This window comes from Vulpes lagopus, chromosome 5 (assembly GCF_018345385.1).
Source record: "Vulpes lagopus strain Blue_001 chromosome 5, ASM1834538v1, whole genome shotgun sequence".
In the NCBI taxonomy this organism is placed as follows: domain Eukaryota; kingdom Metazoa; phylum Chordata; class Mammalia; order Carnivora; family Canidae; genus Vulpes; species Vulpes lagopus.
In genome coordinates, this window is record NC_054828.1 from 62,435,141 (window position 1) to 62,461,134 (window position 25,994).

The window sequence follows — 25,994 nt, forward strand, 5'->3', positions numbered from 1 at the left end:
AACTAATGATTAATGGGAAGTTACTTGCCTCTGATGTATGCACCACATCACGATCCACCAACTCTGAATCAATAGCCATGAGGATTCGGAGGTACAAATCTACTCCCCTTGGATTTAGGTCCACTACTGAGAGAATGTCAAAAAAAAACTTGGGCCATCTAGTGAGATATTCAGTAACAAAAAGCAAGGCGAAGACTTGGGCTGCTTTATTTCGTATAAAGGTCTTCTCTGGTTGAGGATTCAGCATCTGACAAACAGAAAAATTGCCCATGAAATTAAATGTAAATTGCAAAGTCTCAAACAGATTGTTTTCCTACTTATTATCAATAAGCAAAAACTCACCAAACCTCGACAGTTTAGATTAGCTATGCAACAAATATGCTTGAAAATTACCAAGGTATTTAAGTGACTTCCCAGATGGAAAACAAAGGTGCTATGTTTACTTCTCATTCTTCTCATTCTTATACTTTTAAAGTTTCATGTGCAGAATTTGACTAGTTTTTGGTTCTACTAGTTAAATTGTGTTTGTTGTTTTTTTTTTTTTGCTGTTTACTTTAGGAAAAATAATTCTAGCTACATAACTACATAACTGCTTTATATGTTTAGTTAAAATTAACAAAAAAGAACATAATGTGAATAAAGAACTCCAGTGGTTCCCTTGTAAAAGGCTCTTTGTGAAGAGGCTGTCGAGGAGAGCTCCCCTTTAGAAGCGAAAAAAAAAAGTTTTTTTTTTTTCTTGTTAAATAGTTAAAAAACCAAACCAAACCAAACCAAAAAAACCCATTTTAAAACCAAAGTTTCAACAATGTGTCATGGAAAGCACGACAGTCTCAGTTATTAATATAATTTAAAATTATCACTAAGTTTTTATATACCCATAATCTTTGAAACCAGCACTTTCTAAAAAAAAGCTTTGGGATCAAAGGGAGGATAAACGATCAACATTTCTGAGGGAAAGTTCTAAACTCTTGCAAAACTAAAAATTTAAATATCTAAAAATTTGAGGTACTGAACATAATTATTACTATTTTACCTGAGCTTGAAGCCAAGATATGAGCGTCTCCCTAATTAGTTGCTGTTGAACAGTAGTTAGTTCTGAATATCTGTTCAAAATAGAGAAGAAAAATAATAATGGCTATATTTGGTGTCTGTGATTTAAAAAGTAACAGCCTCACATATTTGAAAGGGAAAATTTGTGTAATACTCAATTATTTAAAACTTCCTAAAATAAACTGATAATGCTTCTCAACACAGCTTTATTTTATTTTAATCTTTATTTATTCATGATAGACAGAGACAGAGGCAGAAACACAGGCAGAGGGAGAAGCAGGCTCCATGCAGGGAGCCCGATGTGGGGCTCGATCCCCAGACCCGGAATCACGCCCTGAGCTGAAGGCAGACATTCAACCACTGAGCCACCCAGGTGTCCCTCATCACGGCTTTAAAGAAAAGATAGGGGTCGGCCTGGTAGACAGTGTAACACAATCACTGATCTTACTTTGATTTGTGGTCCAGGTCATGTTAAAACAAAATGGCAGCTGTGGAATTTCTCAAATGGAAATATGTCTATATTTTGAGGACTGTCACTTACAGAGACAGGAGGCAAATGGAGTGTCCTCTGAGCAGTGACTCACTATTTCCACTTCATTAAGGCAGGGGAATCGAATGGCCATACTGCCACTAACCTTTAACAGTTGTCATGTAGAAACAGGTCTGGTGTTGCTAGATTTTCTTTTTCCAGAGAAGTATGAAATCTAATTTTTTCTGTGAAATGTCTGGATTTTTAATATGTAACCATTTAGCTCAGTAATTTTAAAACACTTTAGGATAAATCAGAAACACACCTATAAACTGGATATGTTTTATACACTTTTTTTTTTTTAAGATTTTATTTATTTATTCATGAGAGACACAGAGAGAGAGATTGGCAGAGACACAGGCAGAGGGAAAAGCAGGCTCCATGCAGGGAGCCCGATGTGGGACTTGATCGCGGGACCCTGGGGTCACTCCCTGGGCCAAAAAAGGCAGTTGCTAAACCACTGAGCCACCCAGGGATCCCCAGTTTTATACACTTTCAATTTACAGTTTGTATTATGATTTTTCCCAAAGAGAGAAAGACGAATTTAAAAAATGACTTCTCCCCACAAATTTCAGAGTCAAAACAGTGAGAAAAGCCTTACTTGTATTTAACTTGATGTTCTAGTACTTGAAAGCAGAAAAACTTTATGTGATCATCACTGAAAAAGAAAAAAGGAAAATCAGATAAGCAGAATATAATTTAGAGAAAACAAAAGTAAAGTACAAGTACTAGTAAAATACAGTTGAAAAATTTCTCAAATAAGACCTTTGGCTTACGTTCTATTCATCATAAGAGTCCTCTTTCTCAAATAAGACCTCTGGCTTACGTTCTATTCATCATCAGTCTCTAAATGTTTAGAAGTTACATATTATACCATTCTCAATAGTTTCATTAAATCTGACAAGCAAAAAAAAAAAAAAAAAAGAAAGAAAAGAAAAGAAAAAACTTAAGTGCACCTAAGGATACTGCTTTGAAAACAAGGAATTTTTTAATATTGGACCAAAGTCCTGCATTCACTTCATCCTTCTTAACACTGATCACACTCACAATCCATCCTAAATTGTAGATATTAGGATTAACTGGAACAACTTCTACACTTTATGATAGAAAGGCGAGGTGTAAAATGACAAATGGTCACACAGCCAGAGACTGAGTCAAATCAGAGACGGTAAGTGAAGTCTTATCTAAAATTCAACCCTAGACAGTTCCACTGCAGTCAAATCCAAAACAGGCAGGGTCACTTGGACTGGTAGTTCAGCCTTAAATCAGATCTCTCAATTATCTACTCTCAAGTCTCCTCAGGGGTGATGCAGAGTTGCAGTAAACCAGCTACAATCTCTAACAAAATCTCTTTAGTGAACAACAATCTGCTCATCTAAAATAGTTGGTTTGGGCCAGGCTTAGTCATGGAAGAATCTGTCACATATAAAACTAACTGGTCAATATAAGAATAGATATTTTAACTTAGACTATATGAATTAACTAAACAAAATAATTTCACACACAAGAAGATAAAACTTAATCTTTCAAAATTTTAAGTTTCTTAGCACCTCTTCTAAGACCTTAGGGTTTCTATTCTTATCATGGTTGACACTGAAACCTTAAATGAACTACACAAAACTCATGTTTTCCACTCAAATATAAACTTCAGGAATACTTCAATTAAAAGTCAGATCTAAAAAAAATAAAAAAGCTAGATCTTATGTATTTTTTTAATTTTAATTCCAGTTAACCTACAGTGTTTTATATTAGTTCCAGGCATACAATATAATGAGTCAGCACTTCCATACATCATCCTGTGCTCAACACGAGTGCCCTCCTTTATCCCCATCATGTATTTAACCCCTTCCCACCCACCTCCTCCCTGGTAACCATCAGTTTGTTCTCTATAATTAAGAGTCTGTTTCTTGATTTGTCTCTCTTATTTTTTCACTTTGCTCATGTTTTGAGTATATTAAAAATTTTTCAAAAAGGAAAAAACCTAGTGCATATTTGATATGGGCTAGATAACCTGAACACTTGTGAGAGGTGGGGAAAAATAACTAAAAGTCTAGGAATCGGTGCTAATTGCTCCTCAATCCCTTAGAGACACAAAGTGGAAATTGTAGAGGATGGATTGTGAGTGTGATCAATGTTAAGAAGGATGAAGTGCATGCAGGACTTTGGTCCAATATTAAAAAACTGGCAAATGAATGTTTTTATACTTTAAATTAAAATAAAAACTTAAGGGATCCCTGGGTGGCGCAGTGGTTTGGCGCCTGCCTTTGGCCCAGGGCGCGATCCTGGAGACCCGGGATCGAATCCCACATCAGGCTCCCGGTGCATGGAGCCTGCTTCTCCCTCTGCCTGTGTCTCTGCCTCTCTCTCTCTCTGTGACTATCATAAATAAAAAAAAAAAAAAAAAAAAAAAAAATTTAAATAAAAAAAAAAAATAAAATAAAATAAAAACTTAAGATTTGTACAGTTCATGATTTCCTCCTTTGCCAACTTTTTAGAAAACCAACTATCACTTGCCACCATAAGAAGATTCCACCTGAGATCTGCTGTCAGGTACCCAACATAAGGCAAAGTATAGTTTTACTGAAAAATCAATCCCAGAATGGCCAAATTTCTAGTTTATATTTTTCCCATTTCTACCCTGGTTTTCCAAAACACAAGCCATAAAATGGCTTTACGAAAACACTTTCCAAATACAGGTCTCACGGAAATTTAAATTCCTGTAAGCCACGTAAATTTTAATTACCTGTATGTCCTCTGGGCTAGAGCTTCTGCACACACTTGCCAGGCATCTGGGGAAATCTTTAACTGCTCAAAATAGGCCAGGGCCTGTAAGATTGCAAAGCCAAAAATGCATTTCGAATAGTCAATCTCAATGCCCTACTGATATTAAAATGTTCTAGGAGTAGCAAACCAATACTAATCAGTCAATCTGAAGAAAAATAGCTAAAACATTGAATTCTGGCTTCTGAGTAAGTGCAACTAGTGGTCATTCCCAGAAAAAAGTTAAGTAAAAAACAAATTCTCTCAGTTAGATACTCAAACCTCTTTCCCTTACAGCAAAGGAGACAACACAAAAATGCCATGCAGACCTCAACGGGTTATTGTGAGAATGAAGACAAAAACTACTGAAGTATTTTGTCAAGTACTATGCTACTGAGGTATATGCAATTATAAGACGATACATAAATGGCATTGTTCCTATATAGTTGTAAATATGTTATGAAAGAGGTAGTTACAAAATTAGTGTCCATGGGGTGCCTGGCTATCTCAGTGGGTGGAGTGTGTTGACTCTTGATCTCAGGGATGTGAATTCAAACTCTATGATGGGTGTAGAGATTACTTAAAAATAAAATCTTTAGGGACACCTGGCTGGCTCAGTCAGTGGAGCATGTGACTCTTGACCTCTGGGTTGTGAGTTCGAGCTCCATGCTGAGTGTAGAAATTACTTAAAAATTAAAAAAAAAAAATCTTTAAAAAAAACCAGGGGTGCCTGGCTCAGTGAAGCATCCAACTCTTGATTTCAGCTTAGGTCTTGATCTCAAGGTTGTGAGTTCAAACCCCACACTGGGCTCTACATTGGGCGTGGAGCCTACCTTTTTTTTTTTTTTAAGATTGTATTTATTCATGAGAGACAGAGAGAGGCAGAGACACAGGCAGAGCGAGAAGCAGGCTCCAAGCAGGGAGCCCAGTGTGGGACTCGATCCCAGGACCCCAGGATCACAACCTAAGCCGAAGGCAGACACTCAACCACTGAGCCACCCAGGTGACCCTGGAGCCAACTTTAAAAAATTAATTAAGGGGCACCTGGGTGGCTCAGGTTATGATCCCAGGGTTCTGGGATAGAGACCCCATGACTGGCTCTCTGCTCAGCAGAGGGTCTGCTTCTCCTTCTCCATCAGTCACCCCCCCTCACTGCCCCCCCACCCACTCATGTGCACTCTCCAGTTCGTCCTCTCTCTGATAAAGAAAATCTTTTAAAAATTTTTAATTAAAAGTAAATAAAACAAAACAAAAAATAAATATAAAAATAAAATGTTAAAAAGAAGTAAAAAACAAAAAATCAAAATTAAAGTCCAAAACGCATGATATGAATTTTGGAAAACCAGAAATAATTGAAAAGCTTTAGGAAATGTTTCTCATTTCTCTGTTCATGAATTCAGAGCTTTGTTATAAGAGTAAATATAGTCTAGAAAAGATGCAGCATCAAGTCCATGTGCTCTTTATCAGAATGTTGGGGAAATGGGAATGACTTCTGTCACTCTTTTCCATTAGCATGTTGCAGCTGGCATCAATGACAATGGACAAACAGTAACCCTAACAACCTGTGAAAAGTATCTCAGTCCAGAAAATTACACAAAGATAGTGCTAGATAATTTTAAAGTAACTGATGTATTGATCAAGGACTGAAATGATGTAGAAAAAACGTTAAGAAATAGAAGAACCTATTTTTTTTTTTAAGGGTGGGTGGGAAGGGACAGAGGAAGGAATCACAAGCGGGCTCCACTCCCAGCAGAGACTGAGTCTCACAACCCTGAGATCACCTGAGCTGAAACAGAGTTGGATGCTTAACCGACTGAGCCACCCAGGTGTCCCTTAGAAAAACCTAATTTTAATTAATAAATATTTTTAAAAATTGCGGTTTGTGGGACACCTGGGTAGCTCAGTTGGTTAAGTGTCTGCCTTCAGCTCAGATCATGATCCCAGCGTTCTGGGATTGAGCCCTGCATCATGCTCCTTGCTCATCAGGGAGTCTGCTTCTTCCTTTCCCTCTCCTTCTGGCTTGTGCTCTCTTTCTAATAAATAAAATCTTAAAATAAAAAAAACCCAAACCCAACAAAACAAAAACAACTATGGTTTGTACCCCAGTAGTGATGAAATCCATTGTATAGGTCTTTATCAGCAATCAAAAAATGACAAACAGGGAGGCCTGGGTGGCTCAGCGGTTTAGTGCTGCCTTCAGCCCAGGGCATGATCCTGAAGTCCGGGGATCGAGTCCCACGTCAGGCTCCCTGCATGGAGCCTGCTTCTCCCTCTCCCTGTGTCTCTGCCTCTCTCTCTCTATGTCTCTCATGAATAAATAAATAAAATCTTAAAAAACAAAAACAAATGACAAACAGTATCAGAGTACACTGTTCATAATAAAAATAACCATTTTGTATAAACTGTTTTCAAGTTGTGTATATATACATATATACAAAATACTTAGTTATACACGTCTATACACACACAATGAAAATGTAAAATTTTTTTCTTTAGGTTGAAGATTTTAAAAGAAAAGGAAAAAAGCTCTATTATAGCTGTATGACTGAGGGAATGGGTTTTCCTATGTGGTCTCACTTGCTGCTCCCACTGATGGAGAACCAAGTAAATGAAGGTAAGTAGATGAAGACAACCAAATACTATGTTAAGTATACAAATGGCTATCTTTCGAAATTAAGAACAGAAGAAACTAGGCTGCTGCAAAGAACCTAATTCAGTTGTCTAACAATACTCCATGAAACTTAGGGTTTCCTTTAGGAACATTTATGGTCTCATTTAAGGAGATGGTGGAAGTCAATCATGTATGTTGCATTACTATCTAGTACCTCACTTGCCATAAAAGGGGGGAGGAAAAGACAGGGGCGGATGTGATTCAGTTGTTAGAATTATCACTGACATACCATTTTCTTTAAATAATAGCAAGTTTTAATCAAAGACAGTGATTCCATTAAAAAAGTGAAAATAACTTAAAAGTTTTCAGTTTTTAACTAAAGTCTTTACACTCTGAATGTGTGCATTAATAGCATTTTTTATTTTTAAAGATTCATTTATTTGAAAGAGAGAGAGTACATGAGCGAGTGCGGGGAGGAGGTAGGGAGCAGATGGAGAGAAGAGAGAGAATCTCAAGCAGACTCTCAGCTGAGTGCAGGGCCCCAATACGGGGCTTGATCTCATGACCATGGGATCATGACCTGAGCCAAAAGCAAGAGTCAGATGCTCAATCAAATGAGCCACCCAGACACCCCATTTACTAGCATTTTTAAGTGAAATTTTATGGCAATCAGGAAGAAGTCAAAGCTTTTATCCCCTTTTCTTCTCTTTCATACCTTTTCTCTAATGCTCTACTGCCTCTAAGTGGCAATAGTCACACTTCAGCTACTATTCCTGTAAAAAAAATAGGACTATAGCTGGACAACTGAGAATTGGGGTTGGCAGTTATCTTACAATCAAACTGGATTAGTGTTCCACTACTCTTGATTTCCAACATGAGGACTATCAGAATTCACTTTCCTTAAGATTCCTTCTTTTTTTATCCTAATTAATTCTGTTATTCAGGTTGGCTTAATGGGTATCAAATTAAGCCTGAATTTGGACGCTTAACATAGGTCTGTAACGGGTAGAACTCATTTTTATTGATAAAAAGCATAACTTTATAAAAAGACTTGTAACAATGCATTGGGTTTACTTTCCTGAAAATTACTGCACATTTAAAAAATTGTTGCATTTTAATCTGCTGTATTTAATAAAAAACAAATGATTTCCAAAAAGGATCATTAGTGGAAAAAAAAACAAAAACCAAAAAACTAGGAAGGCTATCTAATAACTAAACAAATAGTAAAGGGCTTTTAGTTACAGACAAGTATTACCAAGGTAAAGATCTACCATAGATACTTTGACTATATAATTAAGGCTTTGAAGGTAGGTAGCTTAAACTCCTACTTCTCTGTCTATACACAGAAAACATGGATTTTAAATGTCTTTTGATGTCCTAGTTTGTTAGTTATCTTGTAACTAGATTATTTAAATCTAAATTCCTGTTATTTCCCTTTATTATATAGATGACTGGTTACTTATTTAACAGCAGAGGCATGGAAGCATGTTAGAAACTACTTGAGATTTTTTTTTACTTAAATTCTCCTTAAAAGCACAACAAAAATGAACCATATTTAGTGAGACTGTTACCCTTATTCAGCTCATTTATAAAAATATCCTTTGCTATGAGAAGTAGAAAGAGAAAATGCCTCTCCTTCCACTTACCCTATACTTCGAAACACCCACGTCTTTAAAAAAAAAACTCAATTATAGGCTTATTCTTTAAAATCTTCTGTCATTCACCTGTAGTCACGATTACAGGTACAGCCTACATTATGTTTGTTTATATTTGCCCAAATATCCTAGCACCTCATAATGGATTCCTTGTCATCTAATCATTTTATGTAACCTAAAACATGGCATATCATATCTACTAATTTACATGTCTGCCTGGACTAAATAACAAGGACGTTAAATACCACTAACATGAAGGCTAAATAATTTGTCCAGACCAAGCCAGGCCATGGAAAGATAAAGTATGCACGTCTGCCACCATGGAAAGTTCCTCAAGCAATCCTTCTCACTGTAACTTTTAAATAATTAGAAATAATGATTGATATGACATAAAGAGCTGCCTTGAATCACATGAGATTTTAATACCTTTGTTGAGCCAACTAAAAAGAACATAAATCACAATGCTTATAGTTTCTGTATTCAGAATATATTCAAGTACCTCAAATCTGTCCATTTCTACTCAAATGAAACCTTTATTATATGTACTTTATAAAGTCCTCTAATATAAATCTGTAATGATTTTTAAAGAAATGATTAAAATGACTTTACTTACCCTTTGTCTGAAGTCTGAATCAGCATTTGGATTTAGCCCTAAAAGAGCCTGTTCATCCATCCCTGCCACTAGTCTTGGAGTTTTCTGATTACAATAGGTGTGCCCTCTGATCCCACAGAAGAATCCACAAACATCTGCACACACACACACACACACACACAAAAAAAAAGGTGACAGAAAGCAATACTTGGTAAACAAAACTGATGCATATCCAGAATATCCTAGGTAGGTAACATTATGCAAGGAAGTTTAAATGTTGAAAGAACTTCTTTTGAAACTATCCAAAATTACAACTAAAGGAGCCTAAGTCTCAGAAGAATGGACCTACTAAATACTCCACAGATTTTATTCAAGATCATCAATATAGAAATTCTTTTCTACTTTAAACAGAAGCATCTAATTTATGCAGTGTAATTATCCCCAGTACTTAAAAGTGTAATCATGCAACTATACTAAAAAATTACAAATCTAGATCTTATTATACTAATTTACCTACTTCCATTTATCAATATCACAAACCTTTAGGTAAAAAAAAAAAAAAACATAAAACCACCTTGGAATGGCTGACTAAACAGTGATCTTTGTGTTCAATATCCTTACTGGAGTGTCTAAAGTACTTCAAGATAAGTCAAATCAAAGAGGAAGTAGAACAGTGAAAAACCAGTCATTTAACTTTTAAACAACAGACTCTCTGGACAATTTTAGAAATGTATTTCAAAAAATACTTTTAATAGTAGCTATAAAAACTGATAAATCACAACTTAATATTGAATATTAGCTAGAGCTAATTTAAGAACATTCTTTTAGTCTTTGGAAGGAATGTACTTTTGCATGGTATAGGGTCTAACATTCTCAAAAAAGAACATGATTTAAGCCCCAAAAGGCAACTTGGTTTTTGACAGAATGTATAGATGAGGGAACAAGGAACAAATTCTAAATGATGTGAAAAATCAAATTCATTCTCCCAATACCTATGGGGTAGGGAGACCATCCTACTACTTCCATCAAAAAGCTGTAGGGCTTTTACCTGCCCTGGTGTTAATTATCATACAGCAAAGAGAAAACCAGAGCCTAAAGGCAGAGGGTGAGGGTGCACAGCCTTTTTGGAACGGTGAGGCCAGTATCTGATCCAGGTTAGAGGACCCCAGCTACAATATGCTTTTCTGTCTTCCCCTGGGCCTGCCTGAAACAAATGCTAAGTCAGGTTATGTGCTGAGAGCCCTTGGAGAGAAAAGCTCAACCCTTTCCCTTATGATTTCTATCATACTTGCAGACTACAGCAAGGCAGCGTAGCTCCCCACTGCCCTCGTGATTAAGATCCAAACTCTTTTGAAGGACTCCTCACTCCTTGGCACCACAACCCAGCCAGGTCAGTGGTATTCTGACTTTCATCTTTGCACTCACTGCTCTTTTCCTGTTACTTGGTTAACTCCTGCCTGTCCTTCAAAATTCGGCTTAGGGGTCACCTCTTTCAAGGACACTTCTTTGACCCCTATTGTTCAATTCTCCCAAACTGGACTAAAGGCCCCTTGTTAAGTGCTGATATGTTGTCACTGCCTGCTTACAAGTTTTCTCTCAAAAATCTTAAAGGGAAAGGGATACCTTAAATATCTGTCATTATGCCCTTAGGACATAGAACATAGGCTTTGGGTTTGTACTCTAATTTAGTCGTTTTTAAACTGGGGCCACATGGACAAATAGGAAATGTGGGAGAGAGAGCCCTTTCTATGAACTGGAAAAGAGAATGTGTATCTCATAAAGTTGTAATGTAAGGGATGTCTGGCACACAGTGGGTCCTTAATAGATCATAATTTAGAGCTAGTCTCGTGGGGGATGGGACCTACTTGGAGCAGTCTAGATTTACCATCTCATACTAATCAATGGGCATTTGAACAGATGGGAAAACACACAAAAAAAAGGCAGTGATTTTCCTCCTCTATCCCTGCCAAAAAAACAAGAAGATCTAATGATTCCCTGGAAAAAAATGTAAACACAAAAAAAGAAAATGTGAGTTTCTGTGAATCCCAGATTAAAAGGTTCTCTAAAAGACTCCCTGAAATGAAGGGAAAACTGCTTAAGTGTGGTTGAGTACCTTTAATCAAGCAAAAAAAACACAGCACTGGCCTTAAAAAAAAACAAAAACAAAAACAAACAAAAAAAAAACCACCCCGGCTAGTCCATAACCTAAGGAAACAGAAACCTGTTAACAGTTGTCAGCACATAAAGAATCCCCCATAGAGAGGGAACTTGCGTAATGATCCATATGCGGGGACGCATAACCATAAAACGGTTAAGCACCCACATGTGTGCAAACAAGTGGTGAGTGACAACCTGTGCAAAAAGGTGACCGGTCCCCGGTCCCCAGTCCCCAGGTGAGAGGCCGCGCACCAACAGGTGAGGTGCTGGCGGGGCACAGAGGTGCAGGCTCAGACCTTTGTTACAATGCGATAAACCCTTCACCTACGCATCTATCTAGTCCTGTTCCCGGGGAAGGCGAGCACCACACTGAAAACAGCCCCAGCTTTGCTTTGATTGCCATCAAATAAATGAAAAAAAAGAAAAAGAAAAAAGAAAGAAAAAAAAAATCCAGCCATCTGGGGAAATCCCTCCACACCTACTAAAGACTGTTCAGAGACCGGGGCTGAATCTTTCCAGTCTTGTTAGCACCACGCTGACAAGTCGCTTTAGTAAAACGTAACTTCCCCCCAGTAACAACTAATTAGCACTTTTCAAAAAAAAAAAAAAAAGTGCTCGTGTCTTCTGGTTCCAGGGAAACATCACGCTTGTCGAATCCTGCAGAACGGCGAGGAAGGGAAGAGAAGAAATGGCGTGTCTGTGCTGGCAAATTACTGCACAGAAATATCACTTTTCTCCCCCCCCTTTTTCTAGTCCTGGGGCGGGGGGGGTGGGGGTTGGGGGCTGAGCAAGTTTGAGGTCCCTGCAGTGGGAGCCGGTGGGACGCGCCGCTCTCGCGCCAAACGCTGCGGGGCCACGGGCGCTGCCGACCCCACAGCCTCGCCCCGTCCCTCCCGCCCTCCCTCCCTCCCGAAAGGGAGCCTCGTGGCAGCTCGGGTGATGAAACACCGGGCAACGGCGGGCGCATCGGGGCGCGCTCCGCCACCGCGTCCGCCCAGCGTCGGGGGCAGCGGCCCGAGGCCGCCGGCCCGCACCCCTCCCCGGCGGGGGCTCCCGGGCCCGCCCCGCACCCCCGTCCCTCACCGCTCCCCGGTCTGCACCCCCCTCCGCGGCCCGCGCCCTCCGCCCCCCGGGCCCGCGCGCCCGGCCAGCTCCCCGGCAGCCCCGAGCCCCGAGTCACCTTCCCTACGGCTCCATCCCGCCTCCCCGCCTGCACCCCCGAGGGCTGGCCAGCGGAGCGCGGAGAGCGGCCCTCGTCCCGGTCGCCGTCGTCGTCCGCCGCGGCCGGGGCCCGAGCTGCCGCGGCCGCGCGCCCCTCCGCGTCCCCCGGCGCCTTGCCTTGCGTGGCGCCCGGCCGGCAGGCGAGCCAGCAGGCGGGCGGGGTCGGCGCCCCAGGAAGGGAAAGAGCGCGAGGGCCCGGCTAACGCCGCCGCCGCCGCCTCCGCCGCCGCTGAGTCAGCGCGAAGCGCGCTCCCCGCGTCGGCGCCGCGCGGGCCAGCAGCCCCAGCAGCCTCATGGAGAGCGGGGACCGCGGGCCGCGGACCCCGGCCGGACGCCTACAACTCCCGGCGTGCAACGGGCGGCGGGGGCGCTTCCGGGCGCCCCGCGGGGCCTGCGGTGCATGCCGGGACGGGGCGCCGGCGCCAGCCCCTCCCCCGCCGCCGGGTCTCGCGGGGGGCGTGGCCGCGGGGGGGCCGCGAGGACGGGGGGGCCGCGAGGACGGGGGGGCCGCGAGGACGAGGGGGGCCGCGAGGACGGGGCAGCCGGGGCCCGGCTGGGGCGGTCGCTGCGGGCCGCGCGGGGCCGGTGGCTCGTGGCTCCGCCGTGGGCCCGCGTGCCTAGCGCCCCGCAGGCTTCGCACGCGCCGTCCTGGGTGAAAAGGCGAGAGCGTCGCCAGGGCGTCCTGCTCGGGGGACGCCCTGCAGCCGCGACCTCGTGGCCCGCGAGTGCGCCCCGCGCCCGCCCACCTGCTGCACCAGCTGCGCCACCCGCCCAACGGGGCAACCGCGGGCCTGACCTTGGAGGGCTCCCGCGCGCGCTGCGCTGGGGACACGCGTTTGCACGCAGGGAGCTCAGGATTTAGTTGCATTGCTGACTCCTCGCTGCGGATTAGGTTGCAGTCACGCAGGCCGCAGTGACAAACGGGTCTTGGCAGGGGGAGTCCGGAGGACAGGCAGGATCAAGTGAAGGTAACCCCCGAGCAGCGACATGCGCTCGGCGACCCCGTGCAGGGCGCTGCACCGCTCGCTTCACACGGTGTTTCCCATCACTTTTGCATCACGTCTGTGATTTTGAAATGCCAGGCGAGGGGCAGCCCCGGTGGCCCAGCGGTTGAGCGCCCGCCTTCAGCCCAGGGCATGACCCTGGAGGCCCAGGATCGAGCCCCACGTAGGCCTCCCCGCATGGAGCCTGCTTCTCCCTCCGCCTGGGTCTCTGCCTCTCTCTCTTCTGTGTCTCTCATGAATAAATAAATAAAATCTTAAGAAAAAAAAAATTGAAATGCCAGGCAAGGATTCCTGTCCTATTTCAGTATATCTCCGGAGTGTAGCACATAGGACAGTGCCACCCTGTAGTTATTACGACTCAATGAATAGATGATTGCCCGGATTGGTTCTTACATTACCTGTGTTGGTCAGCTATGAACTATGGAGACCCAATGTTAATCCTAGTCTAGAGCCTAGAGTGGCTCCAAAATCTTCAATCTATGTATGTTCCATTTACCTTGTATCGACAGCCTATCTAGGAGCATTGGCCCTTTATGGTAGTTCAAATATCTAGGATTTCTAAAATCTTTCAATTTTGAAAACTCACATTATTCTTTTAAAAACATTTTATTTGGGGATCCCCCGGTGGCTTAGCGGTTGAGCATCTGCCTTTGACCCAGGGCGTGATCCTGGAGTCTCAGGATCGAGTCCCACCTCAGGCTCCCTGCAGGGAGCCTGCTTCTCCCTCTGCCTGTGTGTGTCTCTGCCTCTCTCTCTGTGTCTCTCATGAATGAATAAATACATAAATAAAATATTAAAAAAATAAAAATTAAAAACATTTATTTGAGACAGGGAGAGAACACAGAAGGAGAGTGAGACAGAGAAACAGACTCCCCACTGAGCGAGAGCCTGATGTGGGACTTGAATCCAGGACCCTGAGCTCATGAAGGCAGATGCTTAACCAACTGAGCCATCCAGACTCCTCAAAAGCTCATATGTATATATTTTTTATTTATTTATGATAGTCACACACAGAGAGAAAGGCAGAAGTAGGCTCCATGCACCGGGAGAACCCGACGTGGGATTCGATCCAGGGTCTCCAGGATCGCGCTCTGGGCCAAAGGCAGGCGCCAAACCGCTGCGCCACCCAGGGATCCCCGCTCATTTTATCTTGAAACAAAGAACTTGGTGGAATCCAACTAAAGAGGACCTGAAATTTGACCACCTTATAGTCTGGCTTTCTCATCATAGACTAACATAAATGCCAGCTATCAAAATGTTGATAAATAACACTGTCGTTATTTTAATTTAAAGCATATTTACGGGGTAGCCCTGGTGGCATAGCGGTTTGGTGCCGCCTGCAGCCTGAGGTGTGATCCTGGAGACCCGGGATCGAGTCCCACGTTGGGCTCCCTGCATGGAGCCTGCTTCTCCCTCTGCCTGTGTTTCTGCCTCTCTGTGTGTCTATGAATAAATAAATAAAATCTTTAAAAAAAAAAGCATATTTACTTGGACATGGCAATGTTCTTATGTATTAATTACCAACATTTTGGAGCATTTATTATGTGCCAGAAACAGCTTTAAGTGTTCATATGTTAATCCTCACAATTCTATGATGTAGGTACTATCATTATCCGTATTTTATAGATAAGGAAACTGAAGTACATAAAAGATAGTAGAGCTGGGATTCAAACCCACTTCATTTATACTGGAAGGTTGTTATCTCTAGGTAGTGAGATTACAGATCATCTACAGATGATTTTTTTTTCCTTGTACATTTTTGGACACTAAAAAATCCTCCACAATGTGATGTGTTGAGCACTGGGTATTATATGCATCACTGGACTCTACCCCTGAAACTAATAATATACAATATGTTAGGAATTTAATTTTTAAAAGTAACACATAAAAAAAAAATAATAAAAAAAAAATAAAAAATAAAAGTAACACATAAAAAGGCAAAAAAAAAAAAATCCTCCCCAGTGATCATGTAGTATTTTCATAATCAGAAAAATATTAAAAATAAAACTCAAAACTGACTCTAATAAAAGGAAAAAAATGGTTTCATTCACTCTTTGAGCATTTTTTTTTTCTTTGAGCACATATTGAATGCTATGTCCCTTATTCAACTAGGTTTGTTTAATCATTTCTTTGATGTTGCTTTTTTTATTCAACCTCTTTTATGACACAAATATATTTTAATGTGTTTTTGTTTTGTGTTAAATTTGTGTGGTTGTCTTACCCATGAGTCCACTCTTGAAGACTGAAAATAAATCTTATCTTGATTCTGTTTATAGGATAGTGATTTCTCAGTGAATACTTGTGAAATGCATTTACTTGAATCAAAAATAATATAACTGAGCTGCTAACCACTGAGTTCTGTGTCAACTTCTCTTCTTCATATGCTTCATCTAGATGTTTGTTAAGCCCAGTGCCACTGTCACCAAAAGCTCATTGACCCAAGATGGGTTTCCTGGCAGAGAAAGAAGTTGGAAAATAGGTCAGATAAGCTGTCTTTACTGGTCCTAGTCCAATCTTTGGTTTCTTTTAGAGGAAGTGAATGTGAAGCAGGAAGCCTGCGGCAGAATAGAGCATTGAAGCATTATTTAGTAAAGGAAAAAGGTTTTTTTTTTTTTTTTTAATTTTTAATCCAAAAGACTGTATATATAGTCCCTTAGGGTTCATTACAATGACATCTCTCTTTCATGTCAGCTGACTGCTAATGTTAATAGTTATTTAAATGGTCAGTATTCATTGATACTGAATAGAAATAAATACCAAAAGATTCCTAAATCAGACATCTTTTAAAAATTCAGGTTCTATTTACCTACTACAGATTTCAAGTTTCTTTCTATGCATACCGTCTTGAGTTTCAAACTGGGAGATAGGAACACTTGGGATCCTTAGATTGAAGTATATTTCTGGTTTGAAATCCTTACAGGGTTCTTATGACCCATGATCACTTATCCACCAAAAACGTAATTTAAAAAAAATGCCATTTCTTTTGTCTGTGTGTATATATGTAGATTAGGTTTTTGTCTTGAGCTTTAATCTAAAATTTAAAAAGGCTAGCATCCAACAGAGAATTTGATATTACTTTTTTATATGCGGAACCAAATGACCATATATATATATATACACCAGGAAATCACACACTTACTCAATTTATTTTTAAAATACTTAGTGTTTACTCGGTTCCAGGTACCTGTCATAAAGTACTTCAGAAACATTGTTTTTTGATTTTTGTTTTTTTTTCCAGAAATATTTTTTTTTCCAGAAATATTGTTAATCCTCACAATAACTCTTTGGAGTTGGTACTTTTACCCCATTTCACGTATGGAAAAATTAAATTAAGGCCCTAAGAAATTAAAGTAACTTGTCCAAGATCATTTAGCTACTGAATGTGAGAACTGAAATTTGAACCCAGGTCATCTGGCTCTATGGTCCTGTGCTGCCCTTTTATTTTTTATTTTATTTTTTTAAAGATTATGTATTTATTAATGAGAGACACACAGAGAGAGGCCAAGAGATAGGCGGGCAGAGGGAGAAGGAGGCTCTCTGCAGGGAGTCTGATATGGGACTGGATCCCAGGATCCTGGGGTCAAACTTGGAGCCGAAGGCAGATGCTCAACCACTGAGCCACCCAGGTGCCGCTGTGCTGCCCTTTTAAACTAGCTGTATTGACTATCCCTCTACCTAAGGCTACTCTGTTCTGGTGAAAGTTCTGGTTAAGGAGAGTGACTTGGGGATTAGTTCTGGGTGCATAATGTTCCATTACTTTTGATAGTTTTAACAAGATACGTCTATTAGTGCTTGATTGCATAGGAACTGTACCGAGTGCTTCTTGATTTTAGATGGACTTAGACGTTAAAGAGTAATTGCCTATCTTGGAGGTATTTAATTATCCATATAAAGCTTATCAAAAGATAAGAAAATATGAATCATGAATACATGTCTATTCATAATTCATAATTCACTGTACATGATCATCATACCAACTTATTGGTTGGGCAGGCAAGTATCAGAAGTTTCATTTTATAGATGATGAAACTGAAGTCCAAAAAGGTTAAGACACTTTCCGGAAAGCTCACAGATTGTGAGCAGCAGGGTTTGCACTGTAATCCAGTTCTCCTGACTCCAAATCCCATGATTTTTTCCCACTAATAATGTCCTTTCCTGAGATCTGAACTTTGTTATTACTGTGGCAACAATACAGAACATTAAGTGCCTAGAAACCATGACACTGCCTTTTCTGTGTGCCACAAACTTAAAAGTTAATTGAAGTCACCTTAACCATCATTCCTTTTGTCAAATTCCCTTCTTCATGTGCTTCATTTTAATGTTTATTAAGTCTAGTGCCCTTGTCACCAAAAGCTTACAATTGATGGGTTTCTTGGCAGATAGGTCAGGTATACTGTCTTTTCTACTCCCAGTGAAGTTATTTTAGTCCTGAGTATGAAGCAAAAGCCTGAAGGACACTAAACAGCAGCTTGGAGTGAGGCTTTTTGCCCTACCTGGGCTTCACATTTCATTTCCAATGTAGTCCCTTGCTTCTGAGCGGCTCTTGTGAAGCAGGTATTTGGCAAAGGTGAAAGGCCTTTACCTTTGGTTGGTTTGAGGCAACAAACTGTTTAGAGTAGTTTAGGTATGGAATAGTCTTTATTTTAGAGGAAACAGTCATGCCTCTGGGCTCCCTTCTTATCCACCTATGAAGTTATGAGGAGTCAGACAGATGTCTAATCAGATTCTAAGAAACTTGGAATGCTAGGTCATTTAAGTTTTGTCAGCAGGTGGCACTTATCTCCTTAGTCACTATATACAATTTCTCCGATAAAAGAAATAATTTTCCTTTGCTGCTATTGAGTTCCTCAGATTTGTTTAGCCACCCAAACATTTCTCCCCAGCTTCTTTTTGCACTGACTTACTCTACAATATCTATTTATGTATTTTAATCTTTTATACTTTTTCCACGAAAGATTTGAAGTTATTTACACCATACAGTAGATAACAGCAAAATAAGGAGAATATGAACTGCAATAAAGAATATACAATTTGGGGGCAGCCCAGGTAGCTCAGTTAACCTGATCCTGGAGACCTGGGATCGAGTCCTACATCAGGCTCCCTGTAGGGAGCCTCTCTCTGTGTCTCTCATGAATAAATAAATAAAATCTTAAAAAAAAAAAAAAAAGAATATACAATTTGATTGAGTTGTGGGTAGCTGGAGCAAAAATACAAACGGGTACCATTTCTTTGGGTGAATGGGCAGGGAGAGAGGATGACTTTTCTAGAATTTGAAATCATAATGAAAGTTGCTACCTATGGTTATTAGAGACAAGTTTTTGCTTTGTGTGCCCTTCTCGTCTATTCAATCTCATTTATAATAAGTGATTCCTTATCTGTAAAAACGAAGCAATACTTGTACTGTCCTGCAGCTTCAAGGGTGACAATTAGCATTCCTCCACCGCTGGTCTTCAGCTTTTCAAGATGTAGGCCTCATCCCTTCGTTGATCCTGAAGAAACCCCCCCTGTACGTAGGATCAGCCCTAATCCAGAGGCAGCCCATCCAGGTGTCTTCCTGAAGTTTTAGCAACAAAAAGCATTCTGTTTGTGATAAGAAAACCATTTCCCCCCACACCCTGACTGGAATGTCCCTGAATAGGTTCATGTTGACCTTCTGAGAAATCAACCTGGATGCTATGCGACTCCCACGGTTCTTTGGTCTTTAAGCGTTTTTTTTCTTTTACCTTTAAAAGACACCTGTAATTGCTAATCGGGGCTCTCTTCCTCCTCGGAGGCGGAGAGCCCGTTTGCGCAAACGTCCAATAAACCCTCTTGCTAATTGCATCTGCCTGTCTGGGGTCTGAGTCTCTGGGGCGTCCACCAGGACACGTTGGCACCCGTGAGCCAGGGTCCAACAATCCTACACAGAGAACTGCCGGTCCACAGGACTTGGTCCTAAGCCTTGGGAACACACGCACACCCATTAGGTTTGGGCCTGCCAAATCAATAAGATTTCCTTGAGAGAGAGAGAGAGAGAGAGAGAGAGGGCGCTTTCAATTAGCTGGAGAGAAAAGACCTGCGTTTACACTAATGACTAGAGGACTGTTACCAGGCAATGTAACACACTGCGTGATTGGTCTTCATAGGATTCTAGGGCTGTTCTACGCATGTAAGAATACACCAGTAACTTTCATCTCGTTTCTAATAGACAAGCAGCTTGCAATTGTGGATTCTGTACGTGGCCTGGGTGGAGCGCCCCCGAATGTCCGCCCGGCAGCCCACGGCCGCTGGAGGATGATTTCCCCGAGGGACGAGCGCGCCGGCTGGTCCGCCGCTGTCTGAGGTTGGCACGGGCGGGGGCGGCGGCTCCAGGGACCCCTCCATCCCCCGACCCAGGAACCCCCCATCCCCCACTCCCACCCACCCCCATCCTCCCCATCCCCCCATTGCCCCACCCCATCCCCACCCCCCACCCCCACTCCCCCATCCTTCTATCCCTCCATCCCCCCAGCTCCCCACCGCCCCAATTCCTCCACCCCCCCGCCCCCATCCCTCCATCCCTCCACCCCATCCCCCCTTTCCTCTATCTCTCCCATCTCCCCATCCCCCCATCCTCCATCCCCCTATCCCTCCCACCCCTCTATCCTCCCAATCTCGCCATCCCCCCTCCCCGGGGTCCCCCGCCGCGCCCCGCTCATGGCCGGCCCCGCGAGGTCGGGCTTCCCCGCGCGCACGCACAGCCGCCTGGACGCCTTCCTGCGGAGGCACCTGCCGCCCGAGGTCTACGACGCGGTCCGCGCCTGCGAGCGGTGCCTGGTGGGGTCGGACGCCGAGAGGCTCAGCCTCCAGTACGTGGTGCTCAGCGACCGGCTCATCTACCTGGCGGAGAGCCCGCCCCGGGGCCTCCGGCGAGCCGCGGCGCTGCGGGACGTCCTGGCCATCGAGCTGGTGAGGCGCGGGGGCGGGCTGGGGACGACGGCCTTCGGGGTCCCGGTTCCAGCCGTCCGCAGGCGGGAGGGGCAGGAGGAGCCGCCCTCCCCCGCTGCACCCCTCCTCGCCTGCCGCGCTTCCTTCACTTACCCGAGGTCCAGCAGCCCCGGGACAACTGTGGCCTGCAGGATGCACCGCTCACCCCTTGCCCCCCACCCCCCCGGAGTGCTACAGGTTTGAGAACACAGCCCTCTATCAAGAGTATGCTTTAAAGTCATTTTTTCGTTCATTAAGCACCTAGCCTGTGGCAGCCACTTGTCTAGACGCTGAGGATCAAAAGTAGTGGCCCCTTCCTAGAAGCTGCAGTGGGAGACACAAAAAGCCAAAACCAATGCAAATCAATGCAGTGTGCTAAGTACTATTATGCCTTCTTTATTTCTTAATCAGCAGCTCTTAGAGCAGGCTAGGGGCTCAATATGAATAAGTGAGTGAATGAACGAATGAATGAGACAAGCTCAGGAAGCCTGGCAATCTCAGGCAGGTCACTTGATCCAACCTGGGCTTCAGAACTTCTTCAAGAAGATACAATCTGGCACAGATACTCCTTGTCCCCGTTTTTAGTGTGCTGCTACTGTATCCTTGTCCTTCAGAAATACATTTACCTTATAAACCAGCAACAGATTGGAAGCAGTCTCCTCTCTAATTACTATTTTTCCCCCTTGGCTCCCTTTGTCTGAGCAACTCTCCAGGTGTGCTCTTTTTTCCACTGGGGACAGGTGTCTAGCCTTGTACCCAACCCCTCCTCCTCCCCCTCCAGTCTCTGCATCCCCCAAGGGAGAAGTTGGCAAGACTCTGTAGGGCTGTTTTGCCAAGACCAGCATAGATTGTTTGCAACACATCTGCAAGAAAAGGATAACATTTAGTGAAAATAATGCCTTTCTTTCCTCTTAAAATACCTCTGTGGGCTAATATCACTATGCACAGTTGTTTGTTTTTGATTAAAAGTTGGAAGCAAGGGGCGTCTGGGTGGCTCAGCGGTTAGGCACCTGCCTTTGGCTCAGGTCATGATCCCGGACCCGGGATGGAGTTCCGCATGGGGGGCCCTGCATGGAGCCTGCTTCTCCCTCTGCCTGTGTCTCTGACTCTCTCTCTCTGTCTCTAATGAATAAATAAATAAATCTTTAAAGAAAAAAAGTTGGAAGCAAAACTGCCTTTTTCCTCACTTCCACGATTTTCATTCTCTTGAACTAAAAAAAATTAATTTCCTTTATCAAATGCTTTTTAAAACATTAGATACTCAGCTTTTTCTGTCTGCAGTGTTAACATTTATCGTTTTGACAAAACATAATGATTTATCGTTTTGACAAAACGTAATGATTTTAGGATATTGCTACTCTACCCAACAAGACACAGTACATGTATTCCAATAGTTGTTATATATCTTTCTTTTGAGCTGTCAGAAACTGAAAAGTACAGTAAAGTTTCCTAGGCCTCCAAGCCAAGATTCCTCCCAAAAGGCGTGCCAATTCATTTGGTCATCCTTTATGTACAACATTTACCTTTCAGGCATATAGGAGAATGTGCAAAGGTGTTGAACAAATCTAAGATTTCAGCATTGTTGATAGATTGAATGTCCACTGTGTACAATATATTTTAACTCTGGCTAAAGTTGTGGTAGGCAGAGTAATGGCCCCCAACAGATATCCCTAGAACCTATGAATATGTTACTTTACATGGCAAAGAGGAATTAAAGTTCCAGATGCAATTAAGTTCCAGCTAATCAGCTGGCTTTAAAATAGGGAAATTAAAACAAAAACAGAAACAAAACAAAACAAAAAAAACCCCAAAGTGTCCAATAAACAAAGAAACCTCTGTCCCCCCCCAAAAAAAAGAAAGAAAAAAAAAGAAAAAAGAAAAAAAGAAACAAGCTAAAATAAATAAATAGATAAAATAGGACGATTATTTTGCATCATCGGGGGGGGGGGGCAATGTAATCGCAAAATCCTCAAAAAGTGGAAAAGGGAGGCAGAGTGCTGCACACAAGAGACTACTGGTTCTGAAGGTGGAAAGGGGCCAGAAGCCAAGGGATGTAGGTAGGCAGCTTCTAGCAGCTGGAAAAGGCAAGAGCCTGCAGAAGAAATGCAGTCCTTCTGACAGCTTGATGTTAGCCCAGTGAGGACCATGTGGACTTCTGACCTCCAGAAAGATGAGAGAATAAATTTGTTTCTAATGCCACAGATTATGTGGTAATAAGTTACAACAGCAAATAAATGCAGAAGCGTTTCCTATCAATGTTGTTTATTTACTTATTGAAAGGGAGAGAGTGGGTGTGGGGAGTAGGGGTGTAGGGGAGGGGGGATGGAGAGGGAAAGAATCTCAGGCAGACTCCCTGCTGCGTGGGGAGCCTGACACAGGGCTCAATCCCGGGGCACTAAGATCACAGCCTGAGCTGAAACCAAGAGTCTGAAGCTTAACCAACAGAGCCACCCAGGTGCCCCAATGATTACTCATTTTAAAAAACATTAATAGCATGGGATTGAGCCTCGCGTAGGGCTCCCCACTCAGCAGGGAGTCTGCTTGAGATTCTTTCCCTTTGCCCTGCCCCTCAAATAAAGAAATATTTTAGTGACTCCTGGGTGGCTCAATGGTTGAAGGTCTGCCTTCCCTTGGCTCAGGCCGTGATTCCAGGGTCCTGGGATTGAGTCCTCCATTGAGCTCCCCAAATGGAGCTTGCTTCTCTCTCTGCCTATGTCTCTGCCTCTCTCTGTGTGTCTCTCATTGAATAAATAAATAAATAAATAAATAAATAAATAAATAAATTTATTTATCTATTTATTTATTTATTTATTTATTTATTAATAAATCTTTTTTTTAAAAAGAAATCTTTTTAAAAAATTGGTAATCGTTTTTTAAAAAAAAGTGTTTCAGTGAGAAATAAATATAATCATGCCAAGTACAAATGCCTTAGCCAATTCTTTTTCTAAGGTTCAAAAAAATTTTTTTAGGATTATTTATTTATTCATGAGAGACAGAGAGAGAGAGAGAATGGGGCAGAGACACAGGCAGAGGGAGAAGCAGGCTCCCTGAAGGGAACCCGACGTGGGACTCGATTCCGGGTCTTCAGCATCACGCCCTGGGCCAAAGGCAGCGCTAAACCACTAGGCCACCCAGGCTGCCCTTTTTCTAAGGTTTTAAAAAATAATCCAGGGTTAGTGCAGTTCAGTGGTTTGCATAGCTCTACAGGGTATGTGAAATAGGGGTATCAGAATTGCTGGTAAGGGACTAGGTATAGTGCTAATTAATAACCACAGGTGTAGTTGACTAACTGTCCCTCTGTGAACATCAGGTCCTTACTTAATACCACAATGTGGAGAATTTTCTTGATTTCTCTGTTATATAAGTTGTTTTTTATCCATACCAACTTAGTCACTTCAATGACATGATTTCAGTGCCAGGCAGCTTTGTTTTTTTAGAACCGGTTCCTCCTTCCTTTAAAGATAAACTGTTTACTCTCCTTTTTTTTTTTTTTTTTTTAAGGGTGCTGTCCTCTTTCTGAGGCTAACTCTTTAGACACCCTTTTCCATTCTCAAAGGTTTTCTCATTTCACAGCACACATTAGTCTCGTTATTTAACTTTCAGTTGGTTCAGGTTCCCATCCTGCCTTTGTTCTAGCTGTCACAGTAATAAAGCCCTTAAGCAAAACAGTCCTTCATACCTCTGGGCCCTAGCCCTCCTGGCTCCGTGACACCTCTAACAGTTACACTTCAGAATATAATTTGCAAATATACAGATAAAATTCCATTCTCTTGGGATCCCTGGGTGGCGCAGTGGGTTAGCGTGCCTGCCTTTGGCCCAGGGCGCGATCCTGGAGACTTGGGATCGAATCCCACGTTGTCGGGCTCCCGGTGCATGGAGCCTGCTTCTCCCTCTGCCTATGTCTCTCTCTCTCTCTCTCTCTCTCTCTCTGTGACTATCATAAAGAAATAAAAATTAAAAAAAAAATCCATTCTCTCCCCTCAGGAAAAAAAAAAAATGGAAGGTAACAGCAACAAAAAGTTAGACCAGAACTTGGATTAGATACAAATGAGATTTCCCTTCCAGCAAAGATGAGCCTAAAGTGCACTGGGAGATCTCTGTAGCTGTTTGATCTGGTTCATCTCCTAAAAGAAGGAGTTTCTAAGGTTGCTTGAGCAGAACTTTTATAAAAAGGCTGACATTCCTTTAAAAGCTACTTTTTTAAAAAAAAGATTTATTTGTGTATTTATTCATGAGAGACAGAGGCAGAAGACACAGGCAGAGGGAGAAGCAGGCTCCATGCAGGGAGCCCGATACAGGACTCGATCCTGAGTCTCCAGGATCATGCTCTGTGCTGAAGGCAGGTGCTCAACCGCTGAGCCACCCAGGGATCCCTAAAAGTTACTTTTGGAAGAATGCTCTCAAGTTCTGCTCTTGTTGTGGGCATCAAAACATTTCTTTAAACTCTTCTAAGATTAAAAAAGAGTAAACTCTTCTAAGATTAAATATTTTTTTAAGTGAGAAGCAACTATTCAAAAGTGAATTTCCTATGAATTCACTCTCCTTCACTGCTATCCCATCACCTATAGAGGAAAAAAAAAATCCAGTAGCCTTCACTTCTAACTTCTTGCTTGTCTTTGTCTGTTCTTTTTACCACGCCTCCCAGTGAATATGGGCTCTCCAGCCATCCCAGCTCCATGTGGCTTCCTGAACAAGCAACAAATGCACCTTTTACAGCCTGGCCTGTTGCTTGGGGTGAACATTTCCTCCTCCTTCAAAGTTGTTCAAATCTTCATATTTCCAATTCTCTCTTCCTCTCCTCCTTCCCTTTCTCTCTCTTTTTAAAGACTTTATTTATTTTTGTTAAATTTGTTTCATGACAAACACACAGAGAGAGGCAGAGACATAGGCAGAGGGAGAAGCAGGCTCCCTGCAGGGAGCCCAATGTGGGACTCCATCCGGGGTCTCCAGGGTCACACCCTGGGCTGAAGGCGGTGCTAAACCACTGAGCCACCCAGGCTGCCCATCTTTTTCCTCTTAAAACATGTAAAAATAGGAGTCCCTGGCTGGCTCAGTCAGTACAACATATCACTCTTGATCCTGAGGTTGTGAATTTGAGCCCCATGACGGGCAAAGGGTTTGCTTTAAAAAAATGTAAAAACAGGGACACCTGAGTGGCTTTAAAAAAAAAATAAAAACATCTTGGCTTGAACAGAAACAGGTCATAAACTGTGTGCTGATGGGGTCATAATAGTTTGCCAACTGATCCCCGCTTTCCCCACTTCAGTTTTCAGAGCCAACATGTTTCCAGGCGAAGCCCGTCATTCTTTCTCATAGTTGTTTTCCCTTGGCTAGACCATGAGACAGGACATTTGGTCTGCTTGTTCATTGCTGTATCTCTGGTTCCTAGAACACTGATTGGTACAGATGAGATGGTCGATAAATATTTGTTAAATGTTCAACATAATCTCTTTCTTCTGTTTCTAAATTT

General features: G+C 42.4%; 2 protein-coding genes across 17 annotated transcripts in view; one reads left to right on the plus strand and one right to left on the minus strand.

The window, feature by feature from the left end:
* Nucleotides 1–13,510, minus strand: part of XPOT (exportin for tRNA) — a 42,809-nt gene extending 29,299 nt beyond the window's left edge. For 2 of the 7 annotated variants that reach the window (XM_041757079.1, XM_041757084.1), the window contains exons 1-6: nt 12,535–12,858; nt 9,219–9,352; nt 4,323–4,405; nt 2,181–2,237; nt 1,034–1,103; nt 29–247 (exon numbers count right to left, since the gene is read on the minus strand). In XM_041757079.1, the coding sequence (XP_041613013.1) occupies nt 29–247; nt 1,034–1,103; nt 2,181–2,237; nt 4,323–4,405; nt 9,219–9,278 (489 nt within the window). In that variant the 5' untranslated portion in view covers nt 9,279–9,352; nt 12,535–12,858. Of the gene's footprint in view, nt 1–28; nt 248–1,033; nt 1,104–2,180; nt 2,238–4,322; nt 4,406–9,218; nt 9,353–11,832; nt 12,012–12,534; nt 12,889–13,371 lie in introns of those variants that run through there. The other 5 variants (XM_041757081.1, XM_041757080.1, XM_041757082.1 and 2 more) reach the window with 5 other exon arrangements.
* The window catches only part of C5H12orf56 (chromosome 5 C12orf56 homolog), a 100,701-nt gene continuing 88,113 nt past the window's right edge, over nt 13,407–25,994 (plus strand). For 5 of the 10 annotated variants that reach the window (XM_041757087.1, XM_041757089.1, XM_041757088.1 and 2 more), the window contains exon 1: nt 20,206–20,506. In XM_041757087.1, coding sequence (XP_041613021.1) covers nt 20,255–20,506 — 252 coding nt within the window. In that variant the 5' untranslated portion in view covers nt 20,206–20,254. Of the gene's footprint in view, nt 13,544–15,908; nt 16,059–19,766; nt 19,902–20,205; nt 20,507–25,994 lie in introns of those variants that run through there. The other 5 variants (XM_041757094.1, XM_041757092.1, XM_041757093.1 and 2 more) reach the window with 3 other exon arrangements.